The sequence below is a fragment of the Pseudochaenichthys georgianus genome, chromosome 6 (genome assembly GCF_902827115.2).
Source record: "Pseudochaenichthys georgianus chromosome 6, fPseGeo1.2, whole genome shotgun sequence".
Taxonomy (NCBI): Eukaryota; Metazoa; Chordata; class Actinopteri; order Perciformes; family Channichthyidae; genus Pseudochaenichthys; species Pseudochaenichthys georgianus.
Genome location: NC_047508.1, coordinates 42,222,323 through 42,248,932, shown reverse-complemented (window position 1 = coordinate 42,248,932; position 26,610 = coordinate 42,222,323). Strand labels below are relative to the sequence as shown.

The window sequence follows — 26,610 nt, the reverse complement described above, 5'->3', positions numbered from 1 at the left end:
GCACAAGTACAACTCAGTACTCGAGTAAATGTACTAAGTTACTTCCCACCTCTGCTTAGCAGGAATGCCTAATGAAGCATAAGTGAAAACACATGTGGGGGGGGGGGGCGGACCAAGGCTGTGAAGTGACTCCAATCGGCTGCTAAAACACAACTGTATTATTATATAGCAGTGATGGGTTGAAATGTGTCAAATGCCATTTATTGCACGATTGGAAAAGTACACGGCACAAAAGAACAATAAAGAAACTCACGTCGTTTTTATTTATGGGAATGTCCAGTGATTTCCTGATGTCATCAAGTGTGTGGGCCCCTTGTCATTATTCTATACAACACATGTTCAGTGTTTGTATTCACCAGTGGATGATCTGGATGAAAATGTAAAACCAAACATATGTTCTGCTCTCATTGGTTCGTTCAGCCTTTTTATTTGTACTCTGATATATTTTTAGTTAACGAAGATCCAACAACCAAAAGCAGTTCAACTTTTCTTCAAGGATATATCTTGCAGTATCATTGGATTGAACTCGGTACACAGTTCATGGGACAAAAGCTAATCTAACATCCTTACAATAAAAAATATCTCTGTGCAAGTTCTTTATCCACATCAACATACATAAATACCTTACCTGTAGGAAAGCAATATGTGTACCTAGTGGTGCATCATGGGAGGTTTTCAGTTAGCGTCAACCCAAAATACTATTTAATACTGCAATATACACGCACCCTATTGGATGATGTGTAAACGAACATATACCGTTATCAGTGTTGGGATGTTTCATTTCCAAAATCTCTCAAGTTACATTTCCTCAGAGTTTTTAACATCAAATATCATTTTATTTCAGTTTGATCTGAAATACAGTGTTCAAGAAGCAAACCTGGCACATATTGCTCACCATAGTACTGCAGAGAGGAGAGATAGTATCAGTAGTTATTTTGTAGCACGAACGCTCGAATGGTGGCGAATCAACAGCCGGTTCAATAGGAGCAGCACATTCAAAGACACAGGTTCAACATCAGAAAACTGACAACGCAAATCTCATCGGAAGGAAAACAGTGCAAGAAAAGCAACAATGGAATAGTTGAGAGGAAATGACTGACAGACTTTGAAGTTTACATGACCAGAAACAATGTCATTGGATATCTCACTGGAGCGCTACTTAATTATAAGCTTTGTTTTCTGCTCTACCACTTCAGATACCATGGTGTTATCTGCCTTTTCTCTATTTAAACTGAATTAGTTGAGAAAAGGCAGATAACAAACTGGAAGGAAGACGTTTGGGTGATTTATCAATACTGCGATCTCCAAGAACCGAAGGGTACGAGCAGCCTAACGTCCAATGAACTCCTCATTACTACACGCCTCAATATCAGACGTATCAGGCACTGAATGGTAACACAACCAACGTCCATTTGGAAACGTAGTTATCGTAAAGTTCGGAATTTGTATCATAAAATATGACGTCATTGGATAACTCAAGTGAACGCTTTTTAATTATAAGCTTTGTTTTGCTGTGTTTTATTTGCCTTTTCTCTTCGTATTTATTTAGTTGAGAAAAGGCAGATAACAAACTGGAAGGAAGACGTTTGGGTGGTTTATCAATACTGTGATCTCCATGAACCGAAGGGTACGAGCACCCTAATGTAAAATGCATTATTATTATTATACGCCTCTATATCAGAGGTATCAGGCACTGAATGGTAACACCACTCCATCTCTTCCCGCGTGCAGCCATGTTTGTTTCTGCTCCGACTCCATCTGGTTTCACCAGTGGTTTTTGGGGAAGACGGAGGGCCGCTCTAAACCACGATTTTCTTCTTGCAGTCCACGGAGCAGAAGAGGAAGTTCTTCACGGCCATGAAGCGCTGGCCCACCAGACACTTGGAGCAGCCGGAGCACTTGAAGCACTGCGGGTCGGCGTGCCAGTGGAAGTCTCCGTAGGAAACCCTCTGGGCCTCGGGATCAACTAGGAGCTGGCAGGAGGAGCATTTCTGGGGCAGAGGCGGGTGAGATGAGGTTAGGGGGACAGGTTGTGTTTATGTTTAATGTTGTTATTCTCAATAGTTTTTAGATAACAAAATACACTTCGGACAAAACATTACAAAAACCAAATTACAAAACAGGCAACAACAACTACCGTACTTTCCGGACTATAAAGCGCACCTGCATATAATCCGCAGCAGCTAAATTGTCCGTCTGTCTTGCTCTCGTTCTGTCTCTCGGTTCCACTTTTACTTTGGCGCTACCTACTCTTTTCCGGCCTCCAGCTTTTGCCCGCCGCTTACAGGTGGCGGGCGCGGACCGGTCCTAGAGCCCATAGAGTTAAAGGTGGGTAATTTTACCTGTAAATCCATAGATTCAGGAGGTTCCCTAGTGGCCGTTAGCGGTAAAAAAAAAAATGGGGGAAAAAGTCGCGGCTTATAGTCCGAAAAGTACGGTAAGGTAGTAGGAATCAAACGATACAATTAAAGGCAACAGTTGAGCTGTAACCACACGCGTGTTGTTATATCTGTGAGCCACATAACGTCGATATCTTTACGTCTTTGCCAAATGTTACTATATTTTGAATTGTGGTAAAGCTTCCATAAACACAACAACATATTCTACTTGTATAAACAAACTCCCAGAGCAAGTCGGTCTCACCACAGCGTAGCTCTTCATGTAGCACGGCTGGCACACGGGTTTATCGTTCTCCATCACGTACGTCTCTCCGGCGAGGATACAGTCGCACTCGAAGCAGCAGAAGTGCTTCAGATGCCAGTTCTGACCCTCGGCCTGCGTGTACTCATTGCTGAAGATCAGCTGTGGACAGACACAGGACATGGGGACTCAAAAAGTGCTATGAACCGAAAAACTAAAAATGAATACATCCAAATCTCACGATAATTCTGCTGCAAGGAAATTCTGCTCAACAAATACCTTCTAATCTAAAGGCAAGTTTATTTATACGGTCACAAATTACAGTGAGTTATGAATAGTGAGGTGAGACTTCTAGCAGAATGTATTTTGGCCTTAGAATATACCGTGCTTTATGAACCAGCAGAATTATTTTAAATTAAATTCTTTGACAGACAGGACATTGGTGTAAAGGTCCTACAACTTGAATGGTTTGATCCATTTTGAAAGTGTTAGTAAGGGCTGGAGCAGCTCTGTACCACCTGCAGGGGTCGAACAGAAGCTTTAGTGGGTCCTGCTAAGTATATTTTAAAGGTCCCTATCATACTGTTTTTCATCAATATATTACAGGTCTCACATATATACAGAGCCTGTCTCTGATTGGCTGAAACACCAAACGGATCATTGCAGCATTACCCATAATCCCCTCTGTTTCAGCCCTGTTTCCAAAGTGCTGATTCTCTGTCTGTTACTTTAGATGAAAATAAGGAGCCCCTCCCCACGCCCCTCTGAGAGACATTTGGTTACAAAGAACTCAATGGAGCTCTAGAGGAGATTCAGCTGATAAGGGGGGGGGGGGGGGGTACCTTGGTTGCTGATTGGCTGATGGCTACACAAGACAACACATCGTTATGACATCATAAAGTGGCCAAAATCTGATCAGCTCATTTTCAGACAGGTTTTTATAGAAAAGGATCAAAAAGAGAGAGAATCTTTGTTCCTGAAGCTTCCAGAGTCTTTTTCCACAGAGGGGACACATGTTGATGTAGAAGAGACATGAAGAAGAGGGGACACATGTTGATGTAGAAGAGACATGAAGAAGAGGGGACACATGTTGATGTAGAAGAGACATGAAGAAGAGGGGACACATGTTGATGTAGAAGAGACATGAAGAAGAGGGGACACATGTTGATGTAGAAGAGACATGAAGAAGAGGGGACACATGTTGATGTAGAAGAGACATGAAGAAGAGGGGACACATGTTGATGTAGAAGAGACATGGAGAAGAGGGGACACATGTTGATGTAGAAGAGACACGGAGAAGAGGGGACACATGTTGATGTAGAAGAGACACGAAGAAGAGGGGACACATGTTGATGTAGAAGAGACACGGAGAAGAGGGGACACATGTTGATGTAGAAGAGACACGGAGAAGAGGGGACACATGTTGATGTAGAAGAGACATGAAGAAGAGGGGACACATGTTGATGTAGAAGAGACGTGAAGAAGAGGGGACACATGTTGATGTAGAAGAGACATGAAGAAGAGGGGACACATGTTGATGTAGAAGAGACATGAAGAAGAGGGGACACATGTTGATGTAGAAGAGACGTGAAGAAGAGGGGACACATGTTGATGTAGAAGAGACATGAAGAAGAGGGGACACATGTTGATGTAGAAGAGACATGAAGAAGAGGGGACACATGTTGATGTAGAAGAGACATGAAGAAGAGGGGACACATGTTGATGTAGAAGAGACATGAAGAAGAGGGGACACATGTTGATGTAGAAGAGACATGAAGAAGAGGGGACACATGTTGATGTAGAAGAGACAGGAAGAAGAGGGGACACATGTTGATGTAGAAGAGACATGAAGAAGAGGGGACACATGTTGATGTAGAAGAGACAGGAAGAAGAGGGGACACATGTTGATGTAGAAGAGACATGAAGAAGAGGGGACACATGTTGATGTAGAGGAGACATGAAGAAGAGGGGACACATGTTGATGTAGAAGAGACATGAAGAAGAGGGGACACATGTTGATGTAGAAGAGACAGGAAGAAGAGGGGACACATGTTGATGTAGAAGAGACATGAAGAAGAGGGGACACATGTTGATGTAGAGGAGACGTGAAGAAGAGGGGACACATGTTGATGTAGAAGAGACAGGAAGAAGAGGGGACACATGTTGATGTAGAGGAGACGTGAAGAAGAAGGGACACATGTTGATGTAGAAGAGACAGGAAGAAGAGGGGACACATGTTGATGTAGAAGAGACATGAAGAAGAGGGGACACATGTTGATGTAGAAGAGACGTGGAGAAGAGGGGACACATGTTGATGTAGAAGAGACATGAAGAAGAGGGGACACATGTTGATGTAGAAGAGACATGAAGAAGAGGGGACACATGTTGATGTAGAAGAGACATGAAGAAGAGGGGACACATGTTGATGTAGAAGAGACAGGAAGAAGAGGGGACACATGTTGATGTAGAAGAGACAGGAAGAAGAGGGGACACATGTTGATGTAGAAGAGACGTGGAGAAGAGGGGACACATGTTGATGTAGAAGAGACGTGGAGAAGAGGGGACACATGTTGATGTAGAAGAGACATGAAGAAGAGGGGACACATGTTGATGTAGAAGAGACAGGAAGAAGAGGGGACACATGTTGATGTAGAAGAGACAGGAAGAAGAGGGGACACATGTTGATGTAGAAGAGACGTGGAGAAGAGGGGACACATGTTGATGTAGAAGAGACATGAAGAAGAGGGGACACATGTTGATGTAGAAGAGACGTGAAGAAGAGTATTTTGCATAACAGGTGACCTTTAACGAGTAGCAATGTCCTCCCCACCTCATCACAGCCTCCGCAGCGCGGCTTCTCGCTGTCTCCGTAGTGGCGTCCGCAGTACAGCTTGCCTTTCTTCCAGAAGTAGATCATGTCCACCAGCAGCTCGCTGCAGTTACAGCAGACGAAGCAGGCGGGGTGCCACATCTTATCGTACCCGGCGCGCTCTGCGTACACCGCCGGCTCGCCAACTCGCATCGGCTGCTGGCAGTGATTGCACGACTACAGAGGAGAGAAGAAGAAGTGAATCAATAACACGGCACTTCACCAGGTGGCAGTAAATACAGTTGGTCTATGAAAGCCCAACATTTAAGGATTAAGTATTGCTCAATTGTTTATCATATTTTTGATATTATTAATACATGAAGTTGTTTTCGTTCCCTTTACTTGTACCTTAAAATTGGGCTGTTTTTTTTTTACTTTTTCATAACCAAAAGGCTCAAGTCGTGTAATAATGAAATAAAAATAATATTTATTAGCGCTGTTATTAGTTCCAAATTGATGTTGTTAAAGTGAATGTTATAGATGTTTGATACATTAGTTGAATTAAAGGACTTGATGTTGATTGATTATTCTATAACACATAGGTGTGAGCAAGCTCTCTGATTGGTCAATAGGCGTGTTTGATTCCACGATCAAGCAACGGTCAAATAGAACGTGCCTTTTCACAACAAGTCAGTATCCCTCCGCGTCTGAGAAAAACGGTATACCGTTGGGCCGAAAAGCAAACTGCAGTTTGCAGTTTTTTTTTACTCCAGTACAGGCGTACGGACCTCGGCGCAAGCGTCGTACCAATAATGACGTTTAAGAACGGCCTCTCGTGTACGATTGTTTAAATAATCAATTACTGCAAATTATTCACTATCATAATTGAAAAGATGGAAGGAGGGATTGTTTAGGATTATTTCACTATTTTTCTTTTTGTATTTACTTGCACTATTTGTTCTGTTTTTCTGTGTTGCATTGTGGGAGGAGCCTGTGACCTAAGATTTTCATTGTCATAACTACACTGTAGCTACAGTATGTACACATGACCATAAAAGCCTTTAACCTTGAAATGACTTCAATTAAATGACTTGATTCATAATTATTTAAACTGCAAATTAGGAGTTTGTATTCCTATTTGAATACATTTAATATGGAGCAACACTATCCGGAAAATTGCATGTAGTAATTTTCGGACTATAAGCCGCGCCTTTTTCCCCATTTTTCGACCCTGCGGCTTATATAACGGTGCGGCTAATCTATGGATTGTTACAGCTAACGGCCACTAGGGGACCTCCTAAATCTATGGATTCTACAGGTTACAGTCCACCACCTTTAACTCTATGGGCTCTATGGCGGTCCGCGCCCGCCACCTTTAAGCGGCGGGCTCCAGCAGGAAAAGCTGGAGGCCGGAAAAGCGTGAGACAGGTAGCGCGCCAAAGTAAAAGTGGAACCGAGAGACAGAACGAGAGCAAGACAGACGGACATTACGAGAGCGAGACAGTTTGTGCAAAGGAAGTTTTCATGCCCAAACCCTTCGCTCAGTGGGAGGCGTGGATGACTAGCGGCGATAAATCATTCACCAAAACTGGTCGCGTGTGAAAAGCAACTTTCGCTGAAGTTTGCGAGTGGATCCTGACGGCGTGTCAAAACATCCACGATCACCAACGGGTTCCGAAAGGCTGGACTGCTTACATACGGTAATTAAACATTAAAACACCTGCAGCTTATAGTCCAGTGCGGCGTATACATGTACACATCATTCAATGTAGCTGCTGCGGCGTATATTCAGGTGCGCCTTATAGTCGGAAATACGGTACATAAAATAACACGGTGTTAGACAGTAGCATCCTGTCCCCAAAATACTTCTTTCGTCCCCTTTAATCATTACAAAGGATTTGTATGTACTTCCTGTAGACAAAGGCCAGTGTCCTTCACTTTGAGTCCATTTCAAAGTCATGAAGGCCTCGTTTGATCTGACATATCACATGTTATAAGGGAGCATTTGAAGTATCTGCACTCTATGAATGAAAAGGCCATGTTACTGCTTAAAGGCCGGATGTCCCCATTACTATAATACAGAAGCCCACAGCGACCCTGGTGAGGTTCATCAAGACAGCATGGTAGCTGGTGGAGCTCAGGGGAGGGTAGAGATAAGTAAATACATGTTGTGTTCAAGGAGAGAAGAGAGTGTTCCTGAGATTGAGCAGTCACGTATAATGTGAGGAATGAATAAGAGGGAGGATATAGAAAGTAGAGAAATATCTTAAGACTGCTCACAGCAGGGTCTAACAGGCGGCACATGGTGACTCTGCCAGTGACTCATGACCCAGAGTGAGAGCTGGTCTTACAGCTCCCCCTGGTGTTGAGTTCAGGAACATCTTTGGGGTGATTCAGAGTGGCAGTAATGCATCAGGTTTACTGTTCATCTCCGTAATTAAAACCTGGTTGTAAAGACATCTCAAAAGCATGTATTGGACCGAGAGTGAAGTGCAACTATGCATCGTCAACTTGGTAAAAACTAAAATAGTTTATTTGAGATATTTCTATTTATTAATTGTATATTTGTTTGTATGCATATATTGTAATGCCATATGTGATGTTTTTAAAAAATTTTTTGCTGATTGTAAATATATATATGTTTTGTTTTCCTGACAAAGCAGACGTCTAATTCAAATACATACAAATATTCAGTTAAAATAACAGTCATTACATTTAATCTGGTTCTTATTATTTCCAAATGCTACGGCGTGTTTGCAACCAAGTGCAAAAAGATCCCCATTACCTACAATTTTTATTATTATTATTATTTTATTTCGTGGATCCACTTCAGCACAGCGCCCCTAGAGGTAAGGAAGGATTGACTGCTTCCTACTGAACTGTAGCCTCAAAATAAGATGGTGTGTCCTCGCAACTTATTTTCATTGGTTAACTCATTAGGCGCTTTCACACCGGGGCTGAAGTCGAATCGTCCATTTAGCTTAGGAACCTTCCTCACGGAGTGAAATGACCCGGAAGTCCCTCAGTGGCAGCCATGATAAGTGCCGTTCCAATTCTCTAGATGAAAGGAAAGGAGGTTTCAAACTTCCTTTATAACCTCCTTTAGCTTAGGAACCACTGGACCTCCCTCACCGAAAGGAGAGGAGAAAATGCTGCCCCACAATGCATTGCAGCCGCAGCATTTGCCGTCACTCAACAGTCGGCCGTTCACGGAAACAACCGATTATGACCGAGAAATGATATCATGAAAGTTACGGTGCTTATTAAGCTTTTTAAAACATAGGTGGTAAGTTGCCAAAGTGCTTTGTTTTGAACGTTCATCAGTATTATAATCAAAAAGAGAAATATGAACGTTAGTTTTCACTGAAATTATCAAATAAAGTCAACATTTCACAGTCTTTACTGAGCTGTGTGGGGTTTGTTCAACTTCTAAAAGATGTTTGAATGGTGATATACACAGTGATAGATGTTAAGGACTAACGTTTATAATAAATACATCTGGATTGATTTAAAGATCCTTTAGTTCATACAATCATACGTATTGGGATCATTGGTATTAATGTGGACCGGAGGGAGAGGGGGACGAGCATAAGTTTCACTTTCCTTTTTTATTTCAATTCCAACTTTGGTCGTGAAGAATATGTTTCTCTGTTGTCCACGTTCATAAAGCAAAGCAGCAGCATCAGAGCACGGAGCAGAGTCTCTAGATGAGTTTACAGTCGTCCCTCGTTCTTATTGAACATCCATGTTGTAGTCCGCTGTATAGAAAACTGTGGTTTCCATGGTTTCCCCACAGCAGCAGACGCACACAATGACGTCCGCTGGCGCATCATAAACACGTCGGATAGTGAAAGTGCATTCGGATTCTCAAAGTACCGCAGTCTCTTCTCCTAAGTCCTTTTGAATTCTCCTATCCACTATCCACTATCCCTTAACCCCGTGACCTTTCACTCAGAGGTCAAGGGATAGGAGATAGGGTTAGAACTTAAGGAGCTGATTTTTGGATTATCCGAACGCAACCCAAGTACTTTGCCGTACTTCTTCTGCTTTGGGTTTACTGGCAGGCCGCAAACAACTTCACGGCGTATACCGCCACCCGAAGTCCCCGGAGTTGGGGACTGGCTTCAGTAGAAGCTGCTGGAAGCAGGGCCGTCCCTCCCTACAGGCCGATCATGCAGACTGCGTGGGGCCTCACCTATGCGGCGCAATTAGTGTGGTATCGCCGCTGCGAGGCTCCACTAGCACCCCTCCCCCCGTCGACACTCGTAAGACAGAGGGCCTCATCATATAACTTTGCGTGGGGCCTCCAGTTGGCCAGGGAAGTCTTCCCAGCAGCTTCTACTGAAGCCTTCCGAGTAAATCGCCAGAAACGCCGACACCTCCTCATCTCCACCGCTCCCATGTTTCCTTTTGTGTTGCCATAAGTTAGTCTCTCTCTGTTTGTGCGCTGGGCTAATGCTAATGCTAATAATGCTAATAATGCTAATGCGGGGGAAATAAAATGGCGGCTTCATAAAACTTGTTGGTAGTTTTACGGGGCGTGGTTTGCAATCCGCCCAGCCAATCAGAAATAGGAATCTTTTTCTCCCATGAAAGTCCCTGCTCTCTAAAGGGGGGAAAAAGGTTCTCGTGAACTAAATTCTAGGTCCGGATTTTTTTGGTGTCAACGCACATTTTCGGAACTATACTGGGAAAAGTACTCCGGTGTGAAAGCGCCTATTGTTTAATAAACAGGAATGATGTGGTCGTAAAGAAGAATAATAATTGTTCCCTCTCTCTTTGGTTGTTATCAATATTAAACCGTTTGAAAGAGTCCATTCAGTTCAATGATGGCACTTAGCTAGAGTTTCACTAAAGCTAAAGTAGTGAAGCCTGGCGAGTCAAACGGTATCAAGTTAAGACGATACGCCCATATTCAGGAATCCGTACAAAATATAAAGTTGGGCAACTATTATCTCTGAACACGCTGTGAAGGGAAGGTTGAAAAAAGACGATGGGGGAAACGTTTTTTAGGCCCTTTTTTAGAAGTTGTAGAATCTGGAGGTATTATTTTTAAAAACGTTATAATAATTGCAACCAATTATCCGTCCTTAATGTTTACAGTTTTATTTAAAGTAGCAACGTGTTTGAAATAAATGATCGACTTACGAAGGCCTGCTGTGGGAGTCCAGCCTGCTGAGATCCAGGAGCGCCCATCGCTCCTGAGCCGGGCCCTGGGAGGGCACCAGCGACACCAGAACCAGGAACACCGGCAACACCAGCATATCCAGGAACACCGGGAGCACCAGCAGAACCAGGAGCACCAGCAGAACCAGGAGCACCAGCAGAACCGGGAGCACCAGCAGAACCAGGAACGCCAGCATATCCAGGAACACCGGGAGCACCAGCAGAACCAGGAGCACCAGCAGAACCAGGAGCACCAGCAGAACCAGGAACGCCAGCATATCCAGCATAACCAGGAACACCGGGAACACCAGAAACCTCAGCATAACCAAGAACAGCGGCAGAACCAGGAACACTAGCAATACCAGCAGAACCGGGACCACCAGCATATGCAGCATAACCAGCAACACCGGGAGCACCGGCAGAACCAGGAACACCACGAAGACCAGGAGCACCAGCATAACCAGCAGAACCAGGAGCACCAGCAGAACCAGGAACACCACGAAGACCAGGAGCACCAGCATAACCAGCAGAACCAGGAACACCAGGAGCACCAGCAGAACCAGCAGCACCAGGAGCACCAGCAGAACCAGGAACACCAGGAGCACCAGCAGAACCGGGAGCACCACGAAGACCAGGAGTACCAGGATAACCAGCAGAACCAGGAGCACCAGCAGAACCAGCAGAACCAGGAACACCAGCAGAACCAGCAGAACCAGGAACACCAGCAGAACCAGCAGAACCAGGAGCACCAGGAGCACCAGCTCCTCTACCTCCTGCTCCAGCACCAACTCCAGGACCTGCATTCCCTGGCCCATAACCAGCTCCAGGACCTCCAGCTCCGGCCCCGACTCCTCCCGGTCCATACCCGGCCCCTCCAGCACCGTGAGCCCCTCCAGCTCCTCCCCCGGCCCGAACCAGAGCCATCTCCTCGGGCAGGATGACGTCTGCCACGCCCAACGCCTCGTCCTTGTACTTTCTGACGAACTGCTGCATCTGCTTGACCTCGGCGGGGCTCAACTCGTGGCACTGGGCCGGGTCCTGGTCGTGTTCTGGCAGCTGGCGGGCCATCTGCTGCCGGCGGTACACGGCTCCCTCGGTACCGGCCACCGGACGCTTCTCTGCGGGAAGCAGCTCGATGTACCGCGCCGCCTGGAAGAGAGAGAGGGGGAAGAAATGGGAAGAATCAGAGACTGTGGGTGAAGGGCTCAAACAGGAAGGTAAGGACCAATCAGAAAGAGACTGAGAGGAAATACTTGAACAACAACGTGTGCAAAACAAGAGTACTGCAGATTCAGTAGCAGACTAAACAAACAGATACAGGACTTCCAGACGGACAGTATTGCCATTGCACATTTCTTTCAAAATCTTGCAGCCCTATTTACTTTCTAAGATATTTTTCTTAAGATATTTAAAATGGCACTGTCGTATACATTAAACATGTAATCAATGTAGGCACCCCTCCCATCAAAAAAAAAAGAAATTACAATATAAATATTCATAACTCATATTCGAATACCTGAATAATTTCAAACATTCGATGAATCGTTCCCATCCCGTCACTTCAGCCCACAGTTTGAACTCTTACCAGGTACTTATTGGCGACAGGTGGAGCCCACTCGTAGGTGACGGACATCATGGGCACGTCTCTGGGCACCGTGTTGGCCGAGGCGAGGCTGACGCTGACGGGCACTCTGTTGGCCTTCAGGGGCGTGAGGCTGGCTGCTGGAGGACGAACACCCCCTGCTGGACCTGCAGCGCCCCCTGCTGGACCTGCAGCGCCCCCTGCTGGACCTGCAGCGCCCCCTGCTGGACCTGAAGCGCCCCTTGCTGGACCTGCAGCGCCCCCTGCTGGACCTGCAGCACCCCCTGCTGGACCTGAAGCGCCCCCTGCTGGCTGCACAGAACCAGCGGTGGCAGGCGGTCGCACCACAGAAGAAGAGGAGGCGCTGGGCGGCACGATGTACGCGGTGCCGCTGCTGGGCATGGAGATGGTCACCATGTTGCCGCGGTAGCTGGGGACGCCGTCCGTCTTCAGCTTGGCGATCAGGCCGGTGTACTTGGTGTCCTCGAACAGCTTCCCCACCTTCTTGTTCTCCTCAGAGATCATCTGCACGTTGTGCTCCGTCAGCCCACATTTACAGTTCCTGCAGATTTTCCTACGGAGAAAAAGTGTAAAATGTTAACGATTTTTTAAATGTTGACCGATATGTTCAGTAATTTTTAGTGTGAGAGAATAATAATTTACATTTTTTATAGCGCCTTTCAAGGACGCTTTCCAATGGGAAACAAAACAACAAAATAATAATAGTCACAAGGATACACAGGTTAGAACAAATACATTTAATATGTAAATTAACACAGGTTACAAAGTACAAGCGCAAACAACAACAATCACAAACAGACGCATACACAAAAGTAATAGTTACTACCCAGATCATGAAGTTTTATTCTTGCATTGAAGCCTGGTTAATTGTAGAAACCTGTGCTTTGTCTGTGTGGAATACGCCTCTAACCCCTGAGGCATCTTTCAAACAAGCATGCTTTTCTTATATATCTTTCCTAACTTTAGAAACAACAATCCGTCTCAACGTTGCGACATCATTAACACCAACGCAACACGCTTAGTGTTAAATTAATATTGCAATATCTGCCCTTCTCACAAGCCTCAACACACCGAGCTCATATTTGCAGAGTAACGATGACATCATTTATGACTGCTGAGCATGCTTCAGCTTGAGCAGGAACACAGACAGCGTTTATGTTCATGGTAAAAATCTGGAACATATATTTAAACACTGAGGATAACATATGAACTGATAAAGACTATTATTTTATTTAAGGCCTTTACCGTTTTATTCTAGCGATGTTAAAGCAGCCCTGTGAAGTTTGTATACACTTAAGTGCTGCTATACAACTACTATTACTATTATCTACAACTACTACAACTACTATCTTAGCATATTACACCACGTGATGATCTATTGAGACACCATGTGCTTCCTCGTGTACGATATATTCAAAGTAGGCAACCAGTCATGACAACAGCTGTACTATACGGTAATTTATTCGTGTGAAATTATGAATAAGCAGCAGTTTTACAGTTTTGGAGATGAGGAAAGCCTTTGTGTCGCTGTTGGACTGTAACGGCTCCACATTCCTGTCCGAGTGTCCCACCGTGTGCTGGGGGGGGCATCAGGGCACACGTGTCTGCCTTCAGGGCCGATGCTCAGAGAGAACAGCAAGCCATGAGCCACTGGTCCTAATAATTGAACGTATTGTGACAGAGGAAGCAAGACAGAGGACTCTGGGTAGTCTGGCTGCAAGTAGTACACAGTCCAAGGTTTTATTACTAACTGTCCACTGCCTTCAGATTATTATTGGAAATCTTTTTTTAATTGATTATGGTGGGATTATTTTAAAAGGATTGGTACCAAACAAGTTTTTATTAAGTATGTAGAATAGCAACACTTATTTCTTTGTTTTTATTCTGTTGTTTACTTTATTATATATACACATATATATTTATTTTGTTGTTGTTGTTTAGTTTCAACCATTTTACTCACACTTTGAGTTTTGTTTACTCAAATTAAAAGTGCGCCTGTAAATACAATTGATTATAATTATTATGACTTCTTGCAGCGTCACAACAGCCTCAATGTTGCACTCGTCCATATTGCGATTTTGATAACATTAGGCGCTTTCACACCGGAGTACTTTCCCCAGGAACAGTTCCAATAGTTCCTGGGATTTTGCGTTCACACCAAAAAGATCTGGAACTAGAACTTTTTTTTGCGAACCTTTTCACCCCTTTGTAGTGCCTCCTAGAGAGGTGGGACTTTCCTGCGGAGAAAAATGTTCCAATTTCTGATTGGCTGGGCGAATTACAAACCACGCCCCGTATAACTAACGTAAGGTTTTGTGAAGCCGCCATTTTATTTGCTCACATTAGCATTATTAGCATTAGCATTAGCCCCGCGCACCAACGGAGAGACTAACTTATGGCAACACAAAAGAAAACATGGGAGCGGTGGAGATGAGGAGGTGTCGGCGTTCTGGCGATTTACTCGGAAGGCTTCAGTAGAAGCTGCTGGGAAGACTGCCACATGGTTCAGTGCTTTTCTCCACAGGACCCTTTTCACCAAAGCTGCTGCCAGGGCTGCACAATTACTCAGTATTTCATTGACTAGTGCAATATCAAAAAAAACAGAAAGCGCATCATTTGGGAAAGGCCAAATATGTGAACATATCTGAATGAAGTGCTGCAGAGAAGTCCTGACCTACAACAGACTTGATCAAAAATCTAATATTCTCACTTATTTTATTGATCAATTTTTATATTTTATTCTCTTTAATACCTCAAATCATATTACAACTGCATTATAATTAGGGATGCACGATAATTATCGGGCCGATAATTATCGGTCCGATATTAGGAATTATGACATCATCCCGATAAACCCGATACCAGTATTAATAGCCCCGATAATATACAATATATTTTTTGGGTACAAAAAAAAGAAAAAAATACTGCGGTGTGGGTGGATTGGGATGAGGGGCGCTTGTTTTTCACTCGGCTCCTCCCGTTTTGCCAGTACTGTGGTGTTAGTGGTTTAGGAAGAGGGGAGTTCTTCACAAATCCAGCGCTCCCTAATACTTCGAACCTGATCAGTCACCTGAAACATCGCCATCGCTACGATGGTGTGTTAAAAGCGTACGAAGACAATAATACAATACAAAGTGTGTGTGTGTGTGTGTGTGTGTGTGTGTGTGTGTGTGTGTGTGTGCGTGCGCGCGTTGGAGCTATGTGCAACTCAAGGCATATGCTCGAACCGGAGCAGCCTGGACGCTGCAATCATGTTGCTGAGTGTGCTGACTTCTCCTACAATGTCCCGCTGTCTGCTTCCTGCATCAAGTCAAGTGCTCGGCGCAGTTGTGGCGAAATGTCGCTCCTCAGTTTTCATTTAAACAGCTCCTTATATCCGTTAGCGCAGCTAGCTAGCACCAGATGCTAACAACAACAATGCACGTAAGGTCTCTCTCTCGCTCGCTCGGGCCACACACACACACACACACACACACACACACACACACACCCTCCCGGTCCTCCCGATGGCCAGTCGGTGCCTGCCGGTGAGCGTGGAAGTGTGGTCTGCCACAAGCGGGCGGCAGGAGCGGGGCTGTCAGCATCAGCTTGTAGACGGTATTTTAAATTCGATGCGCTCTGAAACTACGGGGCGGCCGAGAAAAAAAAATACACATGCGTTAAAATAATTAGTGGCGTAAACATTTTTTTATTATCGATTATCGGTCTCGAGAAGCAGGAAGTTATTGGTATCGGTTTCAAAAAACATATCATCAGATCATAAAATAAGATAAAATGGACCTTTATTAATCCCTGTGGGGAAATTCAAGATACATTTTTTTTGAGACAAGACAAGAAGAAGTAGAAACAAAGGAGAGCTGCCAGGACTAATGAGCAGTCAGTCAATATAATCTCAATTAGTCTAATCCGCCCTGGAAGCTGCTCGTGTGAAATTGGGATTGAGAGTGATGAGCCACCGTCACACGTATATTTCATGCTGCTTGAGAACAGCTGCACTCACCTCCAGAAATGCAGCTCGAAGCCTTCACACTTGTCCTTGCATTTCAAACAGGAAGCTCCAGCCCCAAACTCGTGGCCGAGGGTCATCTGTGAACAGAGAACACGAGGGAGATTAGGAGCCATCACAGATGAGACTGCTTCACTGCACAAAAGGAAATATGAGCTTCCATTCGAGCAGCTGGGATTATGAAAATATAAACTTCAAGAAGCTGCAAAGTAGAACAACTTCAGATTTAGAAGCATGATGTTAGAAAAGCACGATCATGTGTGTGTTCGTTTTACCTGGTGAAACTAGGGCTGCTGGATTGTGGCAAAAATCATAATCACGATTATTTTGGTCAATAATTGATATCACGATTATTAAATACGATTATTCATTGACTTTGAAAACATCCATTTATTGAACTTTAAAACTAATTAAAATAATAATTTGAACATTATCTGTTGATTACCCTGAACGTATAATTCAACTGAAAAACCAATAAATAAAAGATACATTTATATTTAAATAAATAATATCAAAATAATAAATACCAATAAACAAGATCAACAAATATTAAAATACGATTAATTGCGCAGCCTAGGTGAAACCATTGCTCTGTTTATGGGTTGGATTTTGGATTCTTGGACAAAATGAAGTGAACGAAAAAACGTTCTGGACAAACACCACCAGTTCTATAAAGTGCTTCCATAAACATGTGTCTGTTTGCATCCAATTTATTTATCTAATATATCATATTTCATTTATTTTATTTGCATTTACTTACACATCTTACAACATTTTCTTGCACCATTTTATTTCTGTTCTGTTATTTCTTGCACTATTTTTATCGGTGTTATGTCTTATTCATGTTGCACTGTTGCAGGAGCCTGTGACTTACGTTTTTCATTGCCATATCTACACTGTAGCTAATGTGCCAATGACAATAAAGCTTTGAATCTTGAATTGTATCTTCTTGCCTGGACATTGGATCATTATTCCCCGCGTCAGATTTGCTCTCTGGTGCCTCAGCGGCAGTTTTAGTTTGAGTTATCATTCGGTTATTTCTATATGTTGACCGCTACACAAAGAAATCTACATAGTAAATTAAAGTGGAGGGAACATTGAAATGGTAGAAAAAGTCAAATGACATCTGAAAGGGACTAGCAGAAAAATAAAAGTCACAAGATCCAGAGACGTTTTAGTAAAAATAGCCAAAAGTGAAAGATAAACTTGGTGGAAAAACGAAATTAAAAGTCACTCATCATTTGGGCTGGGAGGATTTGTGATGAAAGCAAAAATGCCATTCGAGACATTTTTAAATTTCTCTTCAATTCCTATGAATGGAGTCAGTTTTATGATCCAGTTTCTATCTTCTGTCCTGCATTATGTTCCCAGTCTTCAGAGGCAAGAAACGTCCGGCCACCTTAAGCCCTTACGGCTGTTTACGACCATATATGGACATCTATTCAAAGCTGCTGAAAGCCTCACGGGACCCCAGCAGGCAGCGCTTTGTCGGAGACGTCTTGACCCAAAAGACTCGTCTCACTACTGAGGAATGCAGACCGTGACTCCCGTTTCTAACGGCAGCGTCCATATTTCAGGCTCCATGACACCTCCTTTCCTCCTGGGGGCCATGCAGGAGCAGGATAATGGAGGCGAGCAGCTACTTTTGTCATGGTAAATGAAGTCGTAGACACAGAGAATTTAACGATCATTTATCGTCCTGATGCAACACAGGGTTGCACAACAAAATGCAGCTCAACAAGAAAGACAAGACAAAACAGTAGCTACTGCATTCCTGAAGTGCAATATTTAAAATGGCATCGGGGGAAATACATCCGAGTGAATTTGCACAGTTATTAATACTTTCACTTTCACAGGAGCTTTAAATAGAGTTTAAAAGTAAAAAAAAAAAGCTTAATTTATTCTAGTCTTTAAGACCTCAAGAAACCATCATTATCTACTTTAATATTCAGCCTAGGGATGCATACCGGTATCACCGAAATACCGGTTACTGGTGGCTACGGTATACCGTAGCGAAATCAGATCTGTTTTTTAAAAAAAAATTATAAATGTTTTCAATTTAATTTTAAAAGTGAGTCCGTGGCCCGTGATGGCGGGTGTTATAAATTAGATTGCATCATCGTTTTTCTTCATATCTTTAATGTATCTTTCATCGTGTGTTCAGCACTGAAAGGTCCAAGAAGTCCCACAATTGAATTTAATATTCATTTGACATGTTAACTATATCGTAAAGCGCTTCATGGGAGTAATTGTGGGATGATACATTTTCAAAGTATCACGATATGTATCGGTTGAGTATCGGTATCGTTCAGTGGTATCGGTATCGTAAAAAAGTCAACGATATGCATCCCTAATTCAGCCATCTATTCATTTCTTATGGTTGACACACAGTAAGTGATATCCTTTAATATACAAGTATATCACTTCTATATGGAATGAAAGATAATAAATGCACTGACCTTCCCTACAGTATGCTGTTATAAGTGGAATCAGCTTAAAATGTCCTTAATAATATTCCTATTTATGCAATTTGTTTAAGTGATTAAACAGAAGTGAAGCAGCTGACCATTTGCTAGATCAAGTCCAGGCTGTCCTTATTTCCAAACCTTTTCTTGACAGTTTTCGATCACACACTTGGGATATTTTCTGTTTATGATCCTGATCTGATACTAACGTTTTCTAGCGAATCAAAACAAGACATCCTATTTTTGATTTATTGTATAAAATGGGCTAAATGGAGTCATTAAAGGTAGGGTAGTTAAGCATGGAGAAACTAGCTCGAGTACGCTAGAATTTGAAAATACACAACCCCGTCCTTCAGACTTCCTCACAGAGCCCCTCCTCCAACACACACGGACGCGCACATGACCAATGAGGGCACGAGATCAGTGTGTGCCCCGATGGAAGGCTGACAGGCAGGTTGGCCATCCGGTTACTTTAGCCGGCTCAGATGATTGGTCGTGCTTTTTACAGCGCCACGGCTTCCACAGGTGATCTTTTTTATGGATTTATTGTAGGGGTGGGCGATATGACGATATATATCGTCGTGACGATATTAGGTCTCCACAATATGCTTTTTCAGAGATATCGTATCTATCGTGATAAAAGAAACTGAAAAGAAATTGAAAAAAAAAAATTGAAATAAAAACTATAAAAAAAAAGATTTTCCCTTCAGTTATGCTAAAGTCTTTTATTGCACTTCAAGTCTAAAGTTTACATTTTAATTGTTTGGCACTGACTTTTCCTCATTGATGTTTTACTTAGTTATGTTTTACCCTCCTTTTCATGTTTATTGATGTTCACTGCTAGTGCTACCTCAGAAAGTTCACTTGTATACTGAGAAACTGCCTTGAAGCCATATCAAAATGTTGAATTGTTCATTCAGGGATTCATTTCTGAAATAAAACCTGCTTGAAATGCTATTCTGGTCTGTTACTCCTTTTTGTTTTAGTTTCTGTTACCTTGTAGGTGCTTGTACTGTTAAGTAACTTGAAAAATAACCATAATAACCGACATGTAAGGGATAATGTGCTGCGACGCGGTCATTATGGGGAAAAGAACACCGACAGGCTGATCAGGAGCCCGACGCGAAGCGGAGGGATCTAGATCGGCATGAAGGTGTTCTTTTCCCCATAATGACCGCGTCGCAGCACATTATCCCGCTTATTACACATGGCCACATTCTCAACAAAGTAACGTTATGACTCCCAATATTAATTGAAATGCTTTTATGGATTTAGAAAATGATTTTATTGATTTAAAAAATAGTTGTATGTATTGATTTAAATTGACATGCATCCGCGAAGAAAAATAGTCCGTTGTTACTGTTTGAACTAACGGAGCAACGGCAGGAAGGCGGAGCTTTTTGATTACAGATTTGAAAACATCGCTGCTTGCTTTAAAAGTAGCACAATTCATGATGTCAAACCTTGGAAAGTATCTCGATATCCCTGCCCTGATGCCAAAGGAACTGCACACTGTATGTTTAGCCATTTGATGTATATGTCTGGACCGCTGCGTACAAAGGAGGGTTTCTGCCCGTTACTTCTCCGCTGTTTTCTTGTCCCTCTTGTCTTTTTCTTTTCTTCACTGGGGACTCATCAGCCACTAACCATTACTCCAAATTACTGTGCTCTCCAAATATATTAAAATGAATGTTAAAATCCTCCATGTTGCTATCACACGACAGCGGAAAACTAAAGACAATCAGACAGTTTGCTTGCTTTTCAAACTGTTACATTTGAAAAACAGTGAGAGCGTCTCTTGTCAGTTTGAAAAGCCAACGGTAGGACCTGCTTGCGTTTTTGAGGAGCTTTTTGATTACAGATTTGAAAACATCGCTCCTTGCTTTAAAAGTAGCACAATTCATGATGTCAAACCTTGGAAAGTATCTAGATATCCCTGCCCTAATGCCAAAGTAACTGGTTGATGTCTATGTCTGGACCGCTGCGTAAAAAGGAGGGTTTCTGCCCCGTTACTTCTCCGCAGTTTTTCTTGTCCCAGTTCCAAAAGCAAACTGCATGCAGTTTGCTTTTCGGCCCAACTGTATACAGTTAAATCGACCGGACTTCTTTCTGAAGATGTGAGCGTCCTTAACAACGGTCAATAAGTCCTTGACAGCGGTCTGTCTGTTCGGTATTAACAACGTGTCACGTGTTCTGAATTGACCAATCAGAATCGAGTATTCAACTAAGCCATGTAATAAGAAAAAATATCGTGATATATATCGTCTATCGTGATACTGCTTGAAAAATATCGTGATAATATATTTTTCAATATCGCCCACCCCTAATTTATTGTCAAAGCATTTAATGTATTCATTGCTATCGGGGTGTTAAGAGCATTCGGGGTGTTTCTGAAGTGAATTACCTACCCCACCTTTAAATCTGGACATTTGTGATAAAATATTTTTGTGAACAAGATTAGAAATGAAAACTTTAGGTGCTAGGAAGACTTTGATTCGTGTTGCAACAAATGTTAAAGTCTTGAAGTCCATCTTGTTTGCAAAGCCTGTCATTAGCCATCTTCAGAGAAAGTACCGTGTTCATTTGACGACAGATAAAAACCTCACATTCAAAAGGAAGTATTTGGATTTCGAGCCAGCCGAGCCAAGTGTCGGACTGGAAGTCTAAATATTTGTCTCGGGTCTGAAGACGCCTGCCCATGTTTGGCTGAGGTCACTCGGGGTGTGTGTCTCCTTGGAACTCAGTTTCACAAACTGCACGAGAAGCCGATATTAATCAGTGACTTTGTATCGTGACTAATAGGATGAATGATTACAGTGACTCTGCAAAGACGTTGCTCAGACACACAGCTGCGGTCTCGAGTCACTTTGCTGCAGAAGGCCTGCTCTGCTGGACACACTTTGGAGACGTTTTCATTGTATGTCAGTAGGCCACCTGAACTCCGACCACAACACCTAATGTCTACAATAAAAGAAAGGAAGCCAAATCACCCATTTTGGAACTTTTACTTTTCTAACTAGTGTCCTTTGAGTATGCAATGCCGACATCGTTTTATTTCAAGCAGAGTATAGTGGTATCAATCCAGCCCAAGAATGTAATAACCGTTGTTTCTATATTTTAAATAGCGCGTCCTTAGTTTGGTTTTATTTTAATACTCATAAACGTAGAATTAAATCATCTAAACAATGAGAGCTACATTATCTCTACAATACATAGATTCAATAGATTTTACTTACTAATACATGACATCGTCTTTTATAATAATAACACAATAGGGCTGTCCAGAATACCATTTATCGGGCTCCGGATATTCGGTAGTAATCAGCAGCGAATATTGTTGATATATAGACATATTGGAGATTTCAATACATTTAATTTGAAAAAAAAACGGGGAAAAAACGAATAACGAAATGGAAACCCGAATAGTACTCCAACGAAAGAATATTCGTCCACTCTACAGCTTCGACAGCTTCAAAAACGGTGTCCAGCGCGTCTGCCCATTCACTTTGAATGGGGTGACGTCACTTTTCGCCGAACTGCATTGTGGGAAGCAGAGCGGAGCTTTCCTGGCGTTTCAGGCTGCAAAAGTTGAGCAATGTTCAACTGTTGAAGCTTCTGAGGCTTTCGGTGGAAGCGTCAGCCAATCAAATCATATGCCAGTACAAGCTCTAGCCAATCAAACCGCTGCTTGTGTGTCAGGGGCGGGAGATTCATGCGATTGGTTGTTGGTCGAGCTTCAGACACGCCGAGCTCCAAGTTTTTTTTGAAGCTGTAGTGTGGACGGGCCGTTAGACTTTTTGTGACTGTTTGCAAAAAAAGGTCCTACAGTCCAACAGTTACCCAAAGCAAACACAATTAGATCACCCTTCGCTCATTTTACCTCAAAATTAAGAATATGGCAACCTTAAGTGTTAAGAGTTGGACTATAAAGCGCACCTGCATATGAGCCGCAGCAGCTAAATTGTCCGTCTGTCTTGCTCTCGTTCCGTCTCTCGGTTCCACTTTTACTTTGGCGCGTTACCTGTCTCGCTCTTTTCCGGCCTCCAGCTTTTCCTGCTGGAGCCCGCCGCTTAAAGGTGGCGGGCGCGGACCGGTCCTAGAGCCCATAGAGTTAGTGGTTAATTTTACCTGTAAAATCCATAGATTTAGGAGGTTCCCTAGTGGCCGTTAGCTGTAGCTTATAGTCCGAAAAGTACGGTAGGTTAAAAAATGGGAGGAAATGTACCAAAAAGTGTTTTGGAGTTCCCAGCCTGTACAGTGCGCTCCTTGTCTGAACTCATTACCTCAGCCTTGTTTTTGGAAGCAGCGTGAGCCTAATTGAGCATAATATTACCTAAACACAGATGGCGCTCGTCTGGTTACAGTTCGACAGTAATTGCACCCCCCAACGCTTCTCCCCTCAGGGTCGCCCGGGTGATCAGACTCACTCTCCAGCAGCAGATTCATGTATATAGTAAACACGCGATGTTTGGGATCTTATTGGGGTTGACTTGATTAAGTTAAAGGCAGGCTTCACTGACCGGCATCCAAGTATTCAGATCCTTTACTCAAGTACCAATAATTTATTATAACAATTCTCCCTTATAGTAAAACTCCTCATTCAAATGATCAGTCAAGGAGAAGTACAGAAGTATTATCAGCAAAATGTACTTAAATGAACAAAAGTAAACGTTTATCATATATTTTGACTTAAGGTATGATATTACTAGACGTGTAATATTGTTGCATGAAGTAGTGTTTTATTGCTGTAGACAAACAAAGGTCTGATACAGTTTAAAGAGTCCTCTCCTGCTGATGTTCAGGTGTATATCAGTATGTAGTGTCTCTACTTTAAAGAGTCCTCTCCTGCTGATGTTCAGGTGTATATCAGTATGTAGTGTCTCTACTTTAAAGAGTCCTCTCCTGCTGATGTTCAGGTGTATATCAGTATGTAGTGTCTCTACTTTAAAGAGTCCTCTCCTGCTGATGTTCAGGTGTATATCAGTATGTAGTGTCTCTACTTTAAAGAGTCCTCTCCTGCTGATGTTCAGGTGTATATCAGTATGTAGTGTCTCTACTTTAAAGAGTCCTCTCCTGCTGATGTTCAGGTGTATATCAGTATGTAGTGTATCTACTTTAAAGAGTCCTCTCCTGCTGATGTTCAGGTGTATATCAGTATGTAGTGTCTCTACTTTAAAGAGTCCTCTCCTGCTGATGTTCAGGTGTATATCAGTATGTAGTGCCTCTACTTTAAAGAGTCCTCTCCTGCTGATGTTCAGGTGTATATCAGTATGTAGTGTCTCTACTTTAAAGAGTTCTCTCCTGCTGATGTTCAGGTGTATATCAGTATGTAGTGTCTCTACTTTAAAGAGTTCTCTCCTGCTGATGTTCAGGTGTATATCAGTATGTAGTGTCTCTACTTTAAAGAGTCCTCTCCTGCTGATGTTCAGGTGTATATCAGTATGTAGTGTCTCTACTTTAAAGAGTCCTCTCCTTCTGATGTTCAGGTGTATATCAGTATGTATTGTCTCTACTTTAAAGAGTCCTCTCCTGCTGATGTTCAGGTGTATATCAGTATGTAGTGTCTCTACTTTAAAGAGTCCTCTCCTGCTGATGTTCAGGTGTATATCAGTATGTAGTGTCTCTACTTTAAAGAGTCCTCTCCTGCTGATGTTCAGGTGTATATCAGTCTGTAGTGTCTCTACTTTAAAGAGTCCTCTCCTGCTAATGTTCAGGTGTATATCAGTATGTAGTGTCTCTACTTTAAAGAGTCCTCTCCTGCTGATGTTCAGGTGTATATCAGTATGTAGTGTCTCTACTTTAAAGAGTCCTCTCCTGCTGATGTTCAGGTGTATATCAGTATGTAGTGTCTCCACTTTAAAGAGTCCTCTCCTGCTGATGTTCAGGTGTATATCAGTCTGTAGTGTCTCTACATGTTCTAATGTTCAAAAAGCTCTTTCTCATACTGTCTGTGCTGCAGCACCTCTTTTCACCCTCTGTCTGAAACCAGAGCCCAGTCTGCTTTGATTGGTTAGCTGGCCGGCTCTGTTGTGATTGGTCAACCGCTTAGAGATGTCCCGCCCCTTAGCCTATCACTTACAATGTGTTGGAGCGCTAGCCAATAGGAGCGTTACAAAGTGATGTCATTATGTTGCAGATGAAAAAAAAGGAATCAAATGGATGCTTTTGGGCAAAGGGGGAGTGTGTGGGAACTACAGTAAACCTTTAGTAATGCATCGTGTTAAGGGTTTATCCTAAAGTAAGAAATATAACAAGGAATATGAATACATGTTGGCTTTATTTGAGAGTTCCTTCACTTTGTTGTTTAGTGCCCCTGACAATAAATGACCGCCTAAAAAAGATCAAATAAGTCACAATGGCCGGTTAAAGCCTTAAATGACACACATTGTGAGTGGCAAACTATATATTAGTGTCATGCCACACATGCGAGTAGGCATCATTGTGTGCTTCACCCACTTTTAATAGACAGTTTGGCTCTAGACGTAAGCAAGACCCACTGCTTGAAGTAAACTGTAAACTATCACACACACACACACACACACACACACACACACACACACACACACACACACACACACCACACACACACACACACACACACACACACACACACACACACACACACACACACACACACACACACACACACACACACACACACACACACACACACACACACACACACACACACACACACACACACACAACATCTGAAAGGGAACTGGCTCTCAAAACAACAACTTCACAGGGAACACGTAAAGCAACTCTTCAAGTAGATACACTCTAAAAATCATGGTCATAACAGACAAAGCAGATCAAATATCTGATCTTAAATGCATGAACATCCAAACTCTGTAGCATGTTGCTATATAGTAAGTTAAAACCAACACTTTCATAGAACAACAGTCACATTTCCACATTGCAGACTAGATAACTTGTACTCCTACCATGCATGACCAAATCCCATTAAATATTCGCCTAATTGTACATCCTGTTGCTTAAAAGCTCAAGTTTATGAAGAGAAATACATTTATTCAAATCTTACAAGCATTACTGAGAGTAGGTCTACGATTCGGCATCTGTATGATACAAACAGCACCTCTCAATCTTTGGTAAATTGACTTTTGCTACTGGTTGCATTTCACCGTCAATATGAATCAGTGTCCGGTCTTGAGCAATACGCACTGATACCAAAACACTTCACTTCACATCACTTTTGTATAAACTGCAAGATTTTCGTGTACAACATCCGTGCCGAAGTGTGCCATAGCTTAAACTGTTTTGCTCAATAAGATTTAAAATGTCTAAAAGCGGATGAGATTTGTTAAAACGCATTGTGACACACAGTAGTCCACATTTCCAATGCAGTTTGGTGTGAAGTTTGTTCAAGTGGGAAAAGTACTTCCCCTAAAAAGGGAAGTAGGTTTGCTAAGAAAGAAGGGAACAACTTAAGTTTTGCTAACCAGTCAACCAGTTATTGTTTATCTTATAAAGATGTAGTGGATACGTGTTGTTTGGAGTATTTAAAGGTGAGTTTAATCAGTGAAAATTCAAAGGCTTGTCTGTGGAAAAAGTTCTAAATGAAAGAGGAAAACTAACGTAGAAAGTCTCTCTGTGACAAATCTTACAAGCACTGTCACTTTTCTCGCCACCTGCCCGGGTTCGGCACACCTTTTCAGGGCGTTCCCCGGTCAGAGAGAGATACGGAGAACACCGGGGGGAATCTTACCTTCTTCACTTCCTTCTCTATCTCCATGTTTGTGTCTTTTCTTCCAGGTGTCCACTCGGTCCAGAAGAGGAGCCCAGACGAGCCAAAACTAAAACAAATGTCAAAATCTTAAACTGAGAGAAAAGGGAGCAGAAATCATGAAGCGCCCGGTTCACTCTCCGGTTTTCCTCGGAGGTCCTGCTGCTCCGCACT

At 42.8% G+C, this 26,610-nt stretch overlaps 1 protein-coding gene across 1 annotated transcript; it reads right to left on the bottom strand.

Annotated features, from left to right (window-relative positions):
* Nucleotides 1-240: 240 nt before the first annotated feature.
* tes (testis derived transcript (3 LIM domains)) lies at nt 241-26,610 on the bottom strand. Its single transcript, XM_034085039.1, has 7 exons — nt 26,419-26,610; nt 16,219-16,304; nt 12,201-12,771; nt 10,598-11,764; nt 5,471-5,686; nt 2,644-2,802; nt 241-1,991 (listed from the first exon to the last, which is right to left on the bottom strand). The coding sequence occupies exons 1-7, from the start codon at nt 26,443-26,445 to the stop codon at nt 1,800-1,802; spliced, it is 2,418 nt and encodes an 805-aa protein (XP_033940930.1). The 5' UTR covers nt 26,446-26,610; the 3' UTR covers nt 241-1,799.

What these genes read in the sequence shown, in the direction of transcription:
- tes (XM_034085039.1), bottom strand. Translation starts at nt 26,445, where the DNA reads ATGGAGATAGAGAAGGAAGTGAAGAAG. An exon ending in TAGAGAAGGAAGTGAAGAAG is followed by an intron (nt 16,305 to 26,418) that starts GTAAGATTCCCC and finishes CTCTGTTCACAG; the next exon opens with ATGACCCTCGGCCACGAGTT. An exon ending in ACATGAAGAGCTACGCTGTG is followed by an intron (nt 1,992 to 2,643) that starts GTGAGACCGACT and finishes CCTCTGCCCCAG; the next exon opens with AAATGCTCCTCCTGCCAGCT.